At 32.3% G+C, this 17,144-nt stretch overlaps 1 protein-coding gene across 1 annotated transcript; it reads right to left on the bottom strand.

Annotated features, from left to right (window-relative positions):
- Positions 1 to 6,445: 6,445 nt before the first annotated feature.
- Positions 6,446 to 16,312, bottom strand: LOC134726293 (BUB3-interacting and GLEBS motif-containing protein ZNF207-like). Its single transcript, XM_063590693.1, has 9 exons — positions 16,204 to 16,312; positions 13,112 to 13,238; positions 11,975 to 12,101; positions 11,204 to 11,440; positions 10,378 to 10,393; positions 9,574 to 9,724; positions 8,755 to 9,003; positions 7,805 to 7,874; positions 6,446 to 6,895 (listed from the first exon to the last, which is right to left on the bottom strand). The coding sequence occupies exons 1-9, from the start codon at positions 16,242 to 16,244 to the stop codon at positions 6,816 to 6,818; spliced, it is 1,098 nt and encodes a 365-aa protein (XP_063446763.1). The 5' UTR covers positions 16,245 to 16,312; the 3' UTR covers positions 6,446 to 6,815.
- Positions 16,313 to 17,144: the final 832 nt, after the last annotated feature.

The raw sequence follows: 17,144 nt of genomic DNA, 5'->3' as shown, positions 1-17,144 counted from the left end.
ATGGTTTTACAGCTGAGACATGAAGTGGCGGATCTAGAAATTTTCAAAGAGTGGGGGCTCACTGGCTGCCTAAGACGGGGCCGGCCCCGTCACGCTTCAGGTATTCTCTATATCATTAACCAATTTGTTTTCTCGAAAGTGGGGCCGAACCACCTGCACCCCTTAATCCTCCTCCGACATGTTCTTTGGTTTCGAGGTAAATCGAGAGATATCTACCCTTTTCTGTGTAAAGTATATAGGCCTTTTTGTTTCTTTTTTTGGGGGGGGGGGGGGGGGGCAGGATGATTTTGAAAATAAATAACTCAGCCTTGATAATCACAAAAATAAATGATTTGTTCTTTGGTAGTTTGAAAATAAATAACTCAGCAGGTCTATAGCTTCTCTGGCCTTCAGCGGTTCCAAAACCCTCCAAAAAAAATTTGCCTTGATCCGCTCGGCGAAATATGTTTCACAATGCTTTTGAAAGAGGCTAGGTAAAACCAAACTTTAATACTATGTATAAATGCAATACATGTATATTGGTTGGGAATAAACATGATTCATTTCGTGAAGAAAAGTATAAAATACTTAATATAATTATACCAATTGTCTTTTAATATCAGTGATGTTTGCCTATTTAAAATTAGTGGAGAATAAAAAAAAATCCCCTGAAGAATCCCAATTTGAAAAAAAATGGCTTAAAATTATTCCCCAAAAGACAACTTTTTTCCCAAACAGTGCAGTCTCAGTAGTAATTGTGCAAGAATTCAAACTGAAAAACACTCATTTAAACAATTTTCTTGCTTACAATGACTATACGTGCACATTTGAGGGTCTATTTATGTATCATTACTCACAAAATGCAGTCTTATTTTAAAGCAGGGTTTGACTCTTGAAACTGGGTCTGTAAATTAAAGTTTCAGTCAAATTCATATTTTTTTTTAAATTTCCCAATTTGATGAAAATGACGCATATTTTCCCAATAAAAAAGGTAAAGGTACTTTTGAAAAAAGCCAACAATATCACTGATTTATAATATACTAGTTATTTGTGTTTCGTTTGTCCTGTCTCGCTATGTATTATCTTAATATGTTTGTATTATATTGTCCTCTTGTACACAAGTATGTGTCTGAGGTTATGAATAAAATCTTGAATCTTAAAATTTCTGCAGGGGATAATGATTACTTTTGATTAAATGGTACACAATAACTTGACTATACATGTATTATTCATAATTAACAAGTATTTTAAAAATTGTATGTTTTCCAATATCATAGACATAGTTGTGAAAATAAATAATCAGTCCCTTGCTGTAATGAAAATGAAAAATCTTGTTTCAATAGTGCAGAAAATAAATAATTTGTCCTCTCAGTTTACAAAAATAAATAACCGATCAAAAACAAATCCTCCTGCTGCCCCCCCCCCCCCCCCCCCCCCCCCCCCAGAAAAACAAATGGTCGTCCCCTAATTATTCATTTTTTTAAGAAAATGTGCTTGGTCTGTATGCCTTTTGTGCTTCTTTGCTTATATAGTAATTAAGATTATAACACGTACAATGCTGAATGCTGTTACCCTATTTTTAACATTTATACCTATTATTTCTGTTTGATTTGTTCACACATCGCCGTCAATATAATGGAATTTGATTCGACTTTATGCATGTCATACAAGTGAGAGGTTTAGCTAGCTATACAATCAAGTAAAATCGTGTCTACACGAGATAATGCCCGTACCAAGTCAGGAATATTACAGTTGTTATCCATTCGTTTGATCTTTTGATTTTGCCATGATTATATAATTACGGACTTTCCGTTTTGAATTTTCCTCGGAGTTAAGTCAGTATTCTACTTTTTCCTACATGTATAACTAACATATAACTTATAATGTTAGTATATATTCCTGCAGCTTCAATTTTGTCACCAGAGAACAAATTCTTAAACTTGCTCGACAACATCGGGTATTTTATAAAACATATGGTTTGTGTTTTTCATTCAACTGTTGCCATGCACAAGTTGAGCACGACATGTTTACCATGTTTACCCATCCGGAGCACCTGAGATCATTCAGAGATTTGGTGGGATATGTATTACTCAGGTGTTTAGTTTTCCATGTTGTTCGTCTGATTTTTGTTGTTTTTTTTTTTTATCCATGGCGTTGTCAGTTTATATTCGACTTTTGGTATCTATCGCCTCTTATTTTCATCTATTTCTTTGGAAAATGACAATAATTATTTAGGAAATAAGTAATTAGTTGACAATTTGGGTCATCGCCAGATTAAAACATAATGTCCATTAATGAGTTTGCTCCTTTTGAAAACAATATTGAAGGCAGTGAATCTCGAAAACATACTCCAAACTTAGTACTTACGTCACTTGCCTATATGTTCATTAGTGTGAATTTTGACTTGTGTAAAATGTATCTAGATGAAAAAGTCTAAATGGGTCTCTAAACAGCTATTTTCATCTCTGTTATATAGTATCCGCGAGTGATTGCATCGTTGTCAATATAATGGAATTTGATGAGACGGTCGTTCAAGTGAGAAGTTTAGCGCTATTAAAACAGGTTTAATCCACCATCTCCTCACAAGAAAATGCCTGTACCAAGTCAGTAATATGGAAGTTGTCATTATTCTTTTGATTTTTCCATTTGATCAGACTTTCCGATCTGAATTTTCCTCGGAGTTCAGTATTATTTGTGATTTTACTTTTTACCCATTATGTTCTATTTTTAACAAACGCTGCTGCTTGATGATGAATCACATCCCGGATACAGTTTTACCTTACTCAGTAGTTTCAGAATATTTGTGTTCACGACGACGATGAACGGACGCCAAATGATTAAAAGTTCTAGCAAAGGCAGGGGTAGCTAAAAAATATCCTTGGAAATGTGAAGAGTAGATGACTGACCGGGCAAAAATGCTCACATTGATGCATATTTTTTTTAAACATTGACTTTGAATGGTTGAAGGAAATTGTTTTTCTTTTTCTTTAATGTTCACCGTAAGATAATTTCTTGCAGCTTGTTCATAATCATATTGATTAAATATGTCTTCAAACTAAAGTGGTGTGGTATTTTGATTGTTTTTATAAATATCCTAAAGTAATGTAATAAGCATCAACTTTAAAACACGTGATCTTTTTATTTTAGTATCAACTATCAACACCAGAAATTGAAATTCCAAGTAATTTGTTTAAGACAGAAAACTAAAGTACCCAAGTTATCTTTGACGCTTTTAGTGCCAAACTCATAAGAATGTACTGTCAAAATACTTTATTATTTTACAAGGTTCACTCCTCTCTTCTTAAACTAAAAGTGTCCATCCGAAAAACTCGTCAGAGGCGTCGATGCCTTAATCCAAGTTCTAGTTAAATCATTAATCTCAAATACAATAGACAGCAGTTAATGACAAGCAACAATAAACATAACTGGGTAAACAGCATATTCACAAGATTTTTCATTGTTCTTTTGGTCCGTTTCTACAACCTCCAAGTAAGCATCTGATCATATCAGTTGTTTGAATAACTATAGGACGTTATTGTTTGTCATCATAGGAATATCCGGACCACAGTTTCCAGTGAATTGGTGTCAACGCTTTGAATGTACAAGCACAAGTTGATAATTAATCTAAGACTGTCGGCCTTGAAACATGATGTTTATACAATTAATCAAAAGTTAATTGTTCTACAAAACATATTGAGACTGGAAATTTGAAGCAGCGATTTGATTAATACCTTTTCTTTGGTCAAAAACTTACCTTTATACCTAATTTAACCTTTTAGCTTATAATGATACACAAAGACAACAACATCATAGATTACTTCAAGGAAATACTTTATTATGGACCTGCTAGTCCCATTAATTGCTCTAGAAAAATCATATCCAGGAACTCTTTCTAGAACAGAAGTGGACTTCAGCTTGTTGATTTTTCGATCGTTTTCTATCAGAAAGATGAGACAAACACATCCTTTGCAATGGTTTCAAAAGGTAACAAAATTACTGGATAAGGAAAATCAGTTCGGACACCCATACAGATATATATCGGACACCCATACAGATATATATAATACGATTCTTAATAAACAGCTGCGCCATGAGCACATGATACGCCCATTGCTTTTTCAAGGAGTTTAATTTCCTTTTAATGTCATATCACAGGTCATCTTTATAGATATAAACCAGTCAAAGTTTCATTACACTGCTCAAAACATAGTCTGAAAACTGGAAAATTAACCCTTTTTTATGAATAAAATCACAAAAGCATAAAATCTTAAATTTATAAAATAAGGAGAACTTAATTACGTCAATAGCAATAAACAGGTCACCAAGGTTTCTTGCAAATTAGTGAAGGTTTTTCAGTTAATGTTGGAAAACTGGAAAAATCCCCTTTTTAATGAATAAAAAACCAAAAACTCAATCTTAAAATTAATTAAAAAAACAAAAGGGAGCTCACATCAATAGATATATAAAACAATTCACCCAAGTTTCATGCAAGTTGGTTCAAGAGTTTTTTGTAATGTATGACATGTTGACGACAGATGGACAACAGTATACCATAATATGTCCTGTGACCATACGTATAAAACCTACAAATCACTCTGCATTCTTATTTCCTTTTCAAAAAGGTCACAACAAATCATATTGATGTCCTCTGATATCGGCATACTTTTTTCTTATTTCAAGACGGTTTTCAATTCTTCACAACAGTTGAAAATCATATTTACCATATAATTTGTTGTGATTCTGTTAAATTACTTATTTTTTGTCAGTGTAGCTTTTAAAGGACCTGTTGATACCAACCCAGGTTTATGACATTTTACATATAAAAAAATGAATATTTCAAAAATTTACCAATGACATTTTTTTTATAATTTGGCAAGTCCCGGAAAATGATCAGATGGGATTGTTGAAAAACAGACTACTCTACAATATTAAAATACAAAGCAGTTCTTACTTGGCTATAATAAATGACTATGAAATCAAATGGGTTTTTTTGAAGCAAGTTTAAAGAGTGATCTGATATAAAAACAAAAAAAAAGTGGTCACCAACAATTGGTTGGGGGTAAAATATTACCCAACAGTGAGTGCCACTGTGACCATTCATAAAATTTATCTTATCTTTTGATTCAAACTATTCTATTAGTTCATGCATAAAAATATTGTTCAAAATGGTCACCAACTTAAAGTTGGGGGCAAAAACAACCCAACAGTGAACTACACTGTGACCTTAAAATTCACCAACAATTTGAAGGAAAAAAAATTGATCACCAACAATTTGTTAGGGGCAAAAAACCCAACAGTGAAAATACACTGTGACCATAATTATCTTTACAAAAAACTTCAATTGCATTTTTGAAACTGAAATAATAATTTTGTCGCCAACATATCGTTGGGGGTCTTTTGACCCAACAGTAAACTAATTTTACTGTGACAAGTAATTCACTTGCCTTGTTTGTCTTCTCTTGTTATCTTGGAAACTTTCCCGCCAAAATTATTTAATAAAAATGTCACCAACATAGGCAAATAAATGTTGGGGACCCTTAAAATGGCCCAACAGTGATAGGAATCACTGTGACAAGCACTTGCCTTGTTAAAAGTACTGCCTTGCCTTACATGTTACCCTCAGAATAATATAAAAAGTCGCCAACATGATGTTGGGGGCAAGAACAGCCCAACAGTAGAATATACTGTGACACCACTTGCCTTTTGTGCATGCTTTGTTCAGGCTGTTTTAATAATCTTGAAAGAAGTATTTCCTGTTCCAATCAAAAACTGAATACTATCAAAACATTTTTTGTATCAAAAATTTATGTAAATAAACAGCCTGAACAAGCATTTTGAATGTGGTTTACGTCCTGATCACAGATTTCACTGTTATCTAGCTATAGTGTTGGTTTTAACATATAAAGTGTCATTGATTTTCTTAACATTTATTCATTTCAACTTTTCATATTTTTGATTTTGTCCTCAACTTTCTCACAAAGGTGTTTAAAAAATATTAATTTTGATCCTATATATATGATACCTTTTCAATAAAATATTATCAAATGATTTAAACTTTATCAGGTTTGGACAGATATTAAATTCTTTATTGATTGACATATCTTCTTTAAAAAATAATGTTTAAGAGTATTCAGTAACAAAATTATATCAATTATGTTTAATCATTTTGCAAGTTTTGAAAGCATTATTGATCATTTTGGACTACAATTTCCTTACTTTTTTCCCCGTTTTTCCCGCAATTCCTTACATTTATTTTCTATCTTCCTTTAGAGTTTGAATTATTCATAATACAGGTGAGTTTTCTACCTAACCTCAGCTTTAATGTTTAATATTTAATAACTTGGATAAATAATCAAGAACAGTAACTCTTAAACAAATGGGAGACAACTCACACTTTCGTTACAAGTTTATATCAATATAAACTATCAAGTTATACTGCAAATGCATAAACACTACATGAGTTCAATAAATACTAAAATCTTTTTTAATGTCATAACAATGCAAGATCTTTATTAAAAGGAAATATTTGACAATTTTCCATAATGTACAAATACAATAAAATTACAAACCTTACATGTCCATAGAGATAAATGACCTCTTTTATTTGATTTCACTTACCAGTTTTTATAATCATGGGAGTCTGTTGAACAATGTGAGTTTTATAACAACATGTGACTTTGCTTACCTGTATTAAAACAGGTATGTATAGAATCACATTTCCAGCTTTTGTCCCATTATTCAACACAAAATTACATTTCTATAAAATATAAATAAAAGAACAACATTTAAAACCAATAAAAAGATGATGCACTAGTTTCTGTTGATAATCCATGATTTTAGTATCGTCTATTGCCACCAGGTGGAGGTCCGTAGCCACCTTGATTGTACATATTGTTAGAAGCCATCCCCATCATTCCTACAACACAATCAACATGAATCATTCTATATTCTCAACTAAAAATAAAGTGTTAGAGCTAATTTCCAAATGCATGTAGAGCAAGACTTTGGTTAGCTTGCTTGATTTGTTTGCATATTGTTACTTCCAATCAATTTTAAATATAATACTTTTTTTACATGTTTTACTTGTATATATTATTTGAAGATGGCAATCTATTACAAAACTTGAGCTAACATTTATACAAACAAAGCAAACAATCCAACCAAACCATTAACTTGCTAGCATTAGGATAACAGCTTTAAAGGCATATAAACATATATTAACTGTTAAATTTTTTCAATATTACTCATCAGGAATCCATAATCCATATCAGCTAGAATATATTTCATCAAAGTGATACTAAAGTCATTCTTATTTCTAACACCATGTAATCAAATGTTTAAGATATGTTCAAGTGATTTTACTATAAAAGATCTTTTTAAATCCCTCCTCATTTACAATAAAGATTTATGAAATTCCAACGTCATTTATCATTGAAGACTTCCTATCATATATCATGTAATTCATCTACTTAGAATAGAACTGCCTTTATAGAATATTAGATATGAGAGCATATGGTATACTTTTGGACAATGCAAATTTTGATTTCAAAAAGCATTTTTCTCTCTCATTTTTTTTCTACCAGAAAACTTGATTTTAAAATATGCTTTAATGCTATTTGGAATTAATTGAGAGAAAACTTTTAAGGTTCACAGTCCTAAAGAAACTACTTCCAAGAATTGAATACTTTCACAAAAGTTTGTGACTATCAAAACCTATTGCTGTAAGTGTTTTAAAGGCCAATTTTTTTTTAAGAATAACTTAAAATGCAAACTACTATGGATAAGAAATGCATTTAGAAACTTAGTTCTGAAGACAAACCAATACCTTGTGGCTGTTGCTGTTTCCCAGGATTCATCATACTCTGATATCTGGGCATGCTTGCTCTTTTCTCTTCCTATAAATAACAAGATAGAAAACACATCCCACAAATTAATTACTGGTGTATTAACAAATACTGAAAAGTATTTTCAAGTTCACTAATCAGCAACAGACAGTATCATGCATGTACTAGATATACTAAGCACAATGGTTCATCGCTATGAAAAATACTTGTAAGCAAGAATAACGTCCATCGTCATCAAATTAAACACTAAAAGACTGCAAAATCCTTACTTTTATCATGTTTATATAAAACTAATTGAACTATTTCAAACAACGGATTAAAAGCGTAAACCATACAGTCAAATTTTTTTTGTAGTTTCTAAAAACTGTTTTAAAATAAATCAGTTTTTGAAATCAAAACTACTCAAATGGAACTCAGGTAATTCTAAAGTAAATTCACCTGAGTAATACCGACTTTAATATCTACCAAGAGTTCAATCTACTGATGATGAAATTAAAACTGAACTTACTACTGTACATTGTGTTAGTACAACATCCAATCAAAAATTGGTATTAACTATGATGTTAAAGGGGAAAGCAATTCTTACTTTGTCAACTATTATTTTCCCTGTCAAGCCAGGTAAATAAAAGATATCAGTAATCAAGAAGCATCTATCATTAGGCATTTATTACTACAGATCTAACATGAATTTTAATTCACAAAACTTTGTCCATGTCTTCATAGTTTAAAACGGATCTGTCTAATTAGGATTCTCCTTCTAATTGTTTCTTTTTTCTGCCACTCTAGACTTGCATTGATCATTACAAACTGATTAACATACTATCATTCACTGTATTACGAGTGAAACATCAAAATAAATATGTGAAGTGAAAATATACTGATTTCTCCTACCTGCAGTATGGTAAAACCTTAAAATAGATTGTCTACTCACCAAAGATATATCTTCGTCTGGATGCATTAGTTTTGAGGTCAAACCTGAACTAGATTCTGGTTTTTTAATCTGTGGTGCTCCAGTGATAGTTGCACTTGAGGGTGGAGAGGCTGAAACTGCTGCCGCTGATGGGAATGTAGGCTTGGGTGGTGCACTGCTTGTAGCTGGTGCTGACTTGAACAGGGGACCAGATGATGTTACAGGATTAGATGAATGTGATAATGAGACAGATGATGGAGCAGTTGATGTCTGTAAATAAAGAAAGAACAATATTGATTCTGAAAACAAGAAAGTGGTCAGATATAATTTTACCTGTTAAATCTGAAAACATCATCATTTTTTTTTATAGAATAATCAATATTACTAAACCTTCCCCCCCCCCCCCCCCCCCCCCCAATAAGTAAAAACTGACCAGTGCCAGGACAATCCTTAGAGAGAACCTTGGACCAATGCTCTTATTAATATTTACTGACATCCAGATATGTCCCCCCAATTTTATATTGTTTATGGAAAAATAGTGGTTCAACTAACAATGCTTTTTTACTGTTTTGAAATCTCTTAACTTGGAGAATGGTTACCAAGAATGTCTTATTATGTTTTCTATCAATAAACTGATTATGTTAAATGATTTTTAGCATCAAACATTCAAGTTTTTCTAAATCATGGAAGCTCATGTTTTTTTATTTCCTGTATGATTCAACACCATTTTTTTTACTATTTTTGTTTTAATCATAATTAACTAACCCTAGAATAACAATAGTTTCAAATTGATCAGCACCAACTCAACTACAACTAGTTTTCCCTAAACCTATTTTATACCTGAACAGCTGATGGGAATAATGGTTTAGATGGAGCTGACATTGGCATGCTTGGTCCTCCCATCATTGGACCAGGTGGTGGACCTCCATGCATGAATGGTGGTGGCCTTGGTGGCATTGGCATTCCTGGGTGGTGGTGTCTAGGTGGCATACTGAAAATAAAACTGATTAGTCAACTTTGTTATTGTTGAAAATAATTTGAGCTCACAAAAGAAATTAAACCACAAGTTACTGATACTATGACACATATTGCTCTACAGTTCAGTAAGCTTATACCCTGAATCCTGTTCACATTCATGTTATAGCATTAAATACACAAAGTTATATTTTGTACAACCATTTTGGCTTCTCCACACGGTATGTGTACCGATTGATAACTTACACATAGTTAGGGAAACATTATTTATTAACTGAAAATACCAGGTTTTCTTAGAACAGATCTTTGTCCCCTTAGTCCTTTTGTTATTTTTGAGTATGTGATAAGTAAATCCTTTCTTATATTAAATGATTTTTCAGTTTGTTCTTTTTCCTCAAGTCATGATCTTTTAATGGTTGTCTTTTGGTACTGTCTATTGTATAAACATGCATCTATTTTTTGGTTTATTGTTGTGAACTTAGAACATGTTGTTGCTTGATTTATTTTTCATTTTTGTCTTGTCAGGGCCGTTTACTGCTTACAAAAAGGCAATGGTTTTGGTAACTGTTAAAGGACTTCCGGTAATCTTTAGTTGCTTTAAATCTACTGTTATCTAGTGTCTTTGATCAGTTAAATGATATTTTGATAAATAATAAAAATAAAACTTACCCCATTGGTCCTATGCCTGCAATAAATAAAGCACATATATGTTTTTATGTATTTATCAAAGTAATAACAAAACAACAACAGGAAAAAAATCAACTTCTTAGATTTAGCCACTTATGTCTGAATGTAATAGCTAGTCTTACAACCTTGTCCAGGGAAAATAATCAAAATGGATTGAAAACCTTGTTATTTTTATTACTTTATTTGGGGTCACTAAAAATAGTTGTTATTTCATGTAATGGTTCCCTAATACTCTGGGTTTAATTACTGGAATATACCTCACCAGAAAAATCAACTTTTTTTTTACTGTTAGTGATCTTGAATAAAAGATGTATCAATATCAACCCAACCTGCAAATTTGCCATTCTAAAGTTATGTCTTATTAAATATTGTGGTTTCCCATACAAAACATGGATATGGCCATTTTGTCCTCAATCAGTTTGTTTATTTCCATTTTCTGGATATTGGGTTGACTGACAGATTTCCATCATTTTTACATACATATTCTTTTTTGAAGCATCACATATCTTTCATTGACCAAATGTTTTTTTTGTATTTTTAGCTTTTGATTCTGAAACATATAATATTACAGCGCATTTCATTGAGCATGTAGCCAAAGGAGATACCTTTGGTTAGTTTGCTTGTTAGCTGAACTGTGAAGTTATTTTTTAGGTTAGGTAAACTACCCCACTTTAAGAAAAGACAAGTCTGACAGAAAACCAATCTATCTGTCTCTTGGACTATGCTACTTCGAAAAGAGGGTAGTATACCTGACCTTATAAACAAACTCAATAAAATTGGCTGTAACATTTTCTTAGTTTCAACCTACCCATAGGAGGCATTGGTCCACCCATGTGGTGGTGTCCCATTGGACCCATATGTCCCATCATTGGCCCAGGACCCATAGGTCCAGGTGGCATAGGAGGCATTCCTGGCCCTGGCATACCAAATGGTGGCATTGGAACAGGTGGCATCGGTGGCATGTTATTACTAGTACTAGTTGTAGGAAAGCCACTATTGCTGTCATCGTCATCACTGTCATCTTTTAACCTTTTAGCTGGGTGGTCTGAAGTAAGAAAATCAAATGAGTATTCACAAATATGTTCAATCCCTCTACATTTCGTGTGTTTCAATTCAGGAGCCTGTTGTTCTATGAATGTGGTTGGTTCATGTCTGTCCTATTTGCATTTTGTTGTGTTATAAATTAAGCTGTGATACTTGCCTTTGAATTGTTTCAAATTTACATGTTTTTGGCTTTTATAGGAAACTAAACAGTATGGTAATTTCTCGTTGTTGGAGTTTGTCCAATAGCCTACGATTGTGGATAGTTGTCTCATTGGCAATCATACCACATATCCTTATTTTCACTTAAAACCGTCATATGACACATGTATGAAGAATAACTCTTGATCAATTTGAAAGATTTATCAAAAATTGGTCTACATCAATTCAAGTGATTAAAATCAAAACATCATACAAAATGTTTCAATAGAAACAAAACTTCAAATTTACATTTATCCGGCATTACACGAAGCAGTAATATAAGTTATTTATACATATCAAATCAAACAAATATAACTTCATTTTCATTTTTTTTTACCCAATTTTTGCTTTTCATGTTGTTGAAGATCTTCCTCTGGTATTCCTTCCATTCCATATATTTCTATCTCTGTATTCTGTCTTCCTGGCAATGCATTGGGAACTTTATCTATTTTTTCCTTGTGTACCTAAATAAACAGGATAAAGCTGTATATGTAGTCATCTTTACATGTAAATGTTACATAGTTAGGCCACATTTAAAAGAATGTTTGTCCCCCTCCCCTGGGTCTTTCCTTCCTAAACAGAACAGGGAGGTAGGTTAACAAAAAAATACTGGATGTTATAGCATGGTCACATGTATGGTTTGACTTGTTCAGTTGAGGCCACTTATCAGTTGTTTGTGCTCAAGTTTGAGTGTATTTATTTAGATTATCAATCCTTTTGCTTTCAATCACTTATCTAAAATGGAAACAAATTATTTTTGAGAACAAAAATCATTTTTGATTTTTTTGTGGAAAATAATTTTTTGACCAGGTCATGCAGGTGGGGTATTTTTAATTTTAACCTGACACCTTTATTTCAGATTGTGGTATGATGTGGTGCTTTAATTTTTAGAGGCAATTGAAATTGTGAAATGAAATTTGTTGAGATACTGTGGAACTATTCAGACTTATTTCCAAAATTCATGATTATGATACTTGATAGACAAATTAACGTACCTGTACATAATACATGTAGCTGAAGAAAAGATCTGTTCCTTATCTGAGCAGATACTGTATGCTGCAAATTATGCAACGTACATGACAATCAGATCTGATCAGATCATCGGGATGGGGGACATCTGTAGTATTTGATATGAACTTGACTGTCAGAGAAAAGTATTATATCTTATCACTATTTTGTGCATTTTTCCTTTGATCTTTTTTTGTGATAATTTTTTATATCATGCTACTTGCTTGAGATGGAAAATCATCACTAAAAACTAAGCAGGCATGTGGCGTTGCTAACGAAATTGACATGAAATTGACAACATCGTCATAGGTAAAATAGCGATAAACAGATCATTGGCTGTCCCAGCTCAAGCGAGAAAACCAATCTCGTTGAGATGATCAACAATAATCTATTAGTGGGTATCAGTGACAATGTCTGATAAATCCAACACAGATTTCTGTGGCACAAGATGTTAATTGTTACTTACCTGCATACAATGGATGGAAAGACCAGGTCCTGTGTATAACTTTTTATGACAAATATGACACTTGAAATGCTTTGCTTTCTGGTGCTGTATAAGTATCTTCTCATCATCAAACTCTCTGTTACAATACCTTATACAAGGTCAAGGAATCGTGATGCAAAATACAGATCAAATCATATCTCTATTGTTGGAATCAATTTAAAAGAGAAATTTAAGTATTGAATGAATACATGTAGTGATTTCATAGATTTTAACAAACATTAGGCCAAAAAAAATATGTCTGTTTAAAGTTACATAAGTCATCATCAAAATAAATCATTTTGTAAATAGGAAAGTTAGGTCGGTATTTCCATTTTATTTTTTTGTGCCATGATTTTGAGTTGTGCGTTCTGTCTTGCCGTGGTCCAAGTTGTTCATGGGCCGAGTTAAACCGTATTTTTAATGATTGGATTATTTTCCCTTTGTTATTGATTGGTAAAAATAGCGGCAAAATGTTTTTTCATCACACGAGTCGCAAGCTACCTTCACTTTTATTTTTTACTTTACAAGCTTAGCCTTAGGCCAAGTTAGGGTCTGCTAAATGAAAAACATCATCTTGAATAAACGTGGCTGATATTTATTTATTTTTGGACAAAAAACATGGTGCCAATTTTTCATGTTGGCGACTATAGTGCCCCCAAATCAAAACAATTATAGACAGAAAAAAATGAGAAAACTTCAAATAAATTACTTATGTATCCAGGTGTAATGATAAGTCGTTATACTAAGGCTGTTTTTTTTCTTATTTTTTCTGTAGACTTAGCTTTAATTTTTTATAACCATGCATTGGCAAACTTGATAACTCGTAATTGTTTGTCAGTAACTAAATGTATGATGATGTCCCATACAGAACCTTCAGACCCTGTTTGTTTACATTAAAATTTCAATGGCGTTAAAATCACGTGATGTCAATTCGTTATATCCAATCAAATTGCTCTACTGTCAATTAGGGGATTTTTCAGTCTACGGCAATTACGTTATTTTTTTCTGGGATATTGCTGCAAAATAGTTTGCAATAGTTCTGGGTTTTATTCAACAGGAAAACATTTTTTTTGCTATCCCTTTTGACATCAAGGGAATTTTGTATGACTATTTACCTACAGTCATGATAGTCAGAATATCGATCTTTTTATAATGAATATAAAGAAAATTCTATGAAAAATAAATGTAAATTGTTTCTTATTAACCAACTCTATATGCCTGTTCAAAATTATGGCATGGACATCGTTTTTTCATATAGTTTTCCTTTCATTTTGGTTGGGCTTTTTTCACGGGAAAATCGAGGAGGTAAGGAGCATGTCATTTTTAAAATTCCTAAAAATACGATTTGCTTGACCTGTATTGCCTGCCACAAGATTGATGACGCTGAATGGAATGTACACAAAGCGATGGAGGCCGGAAATGGGATTTTGTGAAATTCTAGAATGTTTTTAAATATTCAGAAGTTGGGATTGAAACGGGCATTAGAAAATTGGCATTTTTTGGCAATAAATTAGAACAACAATGAAAACTTACATTTAGAAATGTTTTTTTATTCAAAAGTGCAGAAAAAACGTATTTTGCACTGTTTTTCTACTAGGAGTACCGTAGAGACATCAATGCGGAGTTTCCCCGTGTGTTAAGTTCAAACACAAATACCTAACGAACTGACAAGATGAACGATCTTAGACTACGGTAGGATATTCTAGCTAACTGCCTATCAGACAAGTTTTAAAAATGCACAAAGAATCAAGGATTTGTTACAATGGTCTATAAACTTTACAAATCCTTGGATGTATATTGTATAAAATATAAAATTATTATAAATTCTAATATGACGTGCTTCTTTCGCTTTGTAAACAACACTGTGGTAAAATTCTCGATATATCTATACTTAGCGCAGACTCCGTGGTGTACATAATAATGGCTGTTACAATATACTTCCCACGTAAATCCACATGTATTGAAACCTATTTGCAAACCCTTTGTCGATTTAATTGTTTTAAAAATTGCAATTCAGAAAAAACAAAATCACTTTTATTCTTATTCGGATGCATAATAAAAAGAAGTAATGCATAAGAGCTCGGAGAAACCAACAAAATAAAAATTAAATAAAATTCCGCGAAAGTCTATTAATGTTTTTGGCGCATTTAAGTCATTTCAAAACATGACGTCATACAAATGAAAACTCTAGAGTTGAACGTTTTCTGTTACGTAAACTATTGACATGTCGTTTACAATTGTATTAAAATTGATTATCAAGGTAGGTTATGTTTGATTTTCTATTCTATTGCATTATTCGCATATGTACTGATTTCAGCAAGTCAACATGGCGGCTCATTGGTTACGAAATGTCAACTTTGGATTTGACGGTAGCTCACGGGAAAAAAACATATAAATCAACATGACAATTGTTGGTTTTGAGAATGAAACATATTTTTTTTCAGCGGTTGTTCACGAAATAATCCGTGCAAGCTACGGATCTATTAAAATGATGAGCTTTATCTAACAGGGAGTAAAAAAGAACAGCCATACACACAGATTTACCCACCCTCGCTTCAGTTTTTTTAATGATCGTATTTGTCCTATTAGAATCGAAATAATTCATGGAAGCCATAGATTATTGAAAATTTACACATGGCCTGGGACGTGATATTCGTTGATTTTATCCCTCGCTAACGCTCAGGATAAAATTCGAATATCACGGCCCAGGCAATGTGTAAATTTCCAATAATCTATGGCTTCCATGAATTATTTCTTAATTATTTAACCCATTTTTAAAAAAAATAAAATTAAAAGGTGAACATTTTTATTTGGTGCCGGAACAACCAACTCAATAACGGAATTACGTTAAATTATAAAACAGGTGCCGATTCTACTTGTACTAAGCATTAGATCAGGGATTTGTATAGTTCTGTTGATAAGATGCACCCGGTGATTTCAGACCCTATAAATTTGAGAAATTGATCATTTGAACAGAAACTCAGAAACTGATAATGAAGCTCAACAAAACATGTCAACTTGACAAGTAGTATTCAGAATAATCAGAAAACTTTGTTATGACTTCAAAAGGATACCAACACCAAGGTTTCAATTGCTTCTTTTTCTTACGTCCCATTTTGTTAGATTTTTTACAATATGGCGTATGTTTTTAAAGGGAAATAACTCTGCGTGGCGTTTATTTTGTTATCTGTCCTTGTTTTACAGGTAGCGGCTATTGACACCAAAAAAAAAAGTTGACCGCACGGCGATGTACACGTTAATAATATATTGAACTGATAAAAACGTGTTAATATCTTGTTTGTTTTAAAATATTTTTACATGAAACTCAAATCTCCGATATCAATAAATACTTTATATGAATATAAACTTTATGGGAAATAAAAATGTTTTTCCTTAAAAAAAAGTTGACCGGACGGAATTCACATTCGCCGAATTAAAATGATCGACACAAATGATAATATCTCATTCATTTTACCATATTTGTCCACAACATTAAAGAATTTTGGAGAATTATAAATATGTTATACGAAAATATAAACTTTATAGTAAAAAAATATGTTTTTCATCAAGATAAGTTGACCGGACGGAATTCATATTTGCCGATATATGCTTTTAGATATATTGAACTGATCGACACAATAAATATGTCTTTTATTCAACAAAATATGTCTATGAAATTAAAGGATATGTGAGATCAATAAATATATTAAACAAACATATATACTTTAAAAACTTTGAGCCCAAAATGTTGACTTGAGTAAGTTCACCACGGTGCATTACGTTTGCGCGCATTACCATTACATTTGCGGGCAAAAATCATTACGTTTGCGCGCAGCTTTTGATTACATGTGCGCGCATTTTTTTGACAGGTAAACTCAGGTAAAATATAGGCAATAATACTTTTCTATGATGGCAGGGAAAAAAAGGGATAAAGCTACATATTTGTTTCGATTTTCAGATACAATTCAACAAGTCAAAGGTGTATACAAAATTTTAAGAAAATCTGTGGCATAGC

Source organism: Mytilus trossulus, chromosome 7 (genome assembly GCF_036588685.1).
Source record: "Mytilus trossulus isolate FHL-02 chromosome 7, PNRI_Mtr1.1.1.hap1, whole genome shotgun sequence".
In the NCBI taxonomy this organism is placed as follows: Eukaryota; Metazoa; Mollusca; class Bivalvia; order Mytilida; family Mytilidae; genus Mytilus; species Mytilus trossulus.
Note: the sequence above shows the minus strand (reverse complement) of the source record. Positions and strands in the feature narration are given on the sequence as shown.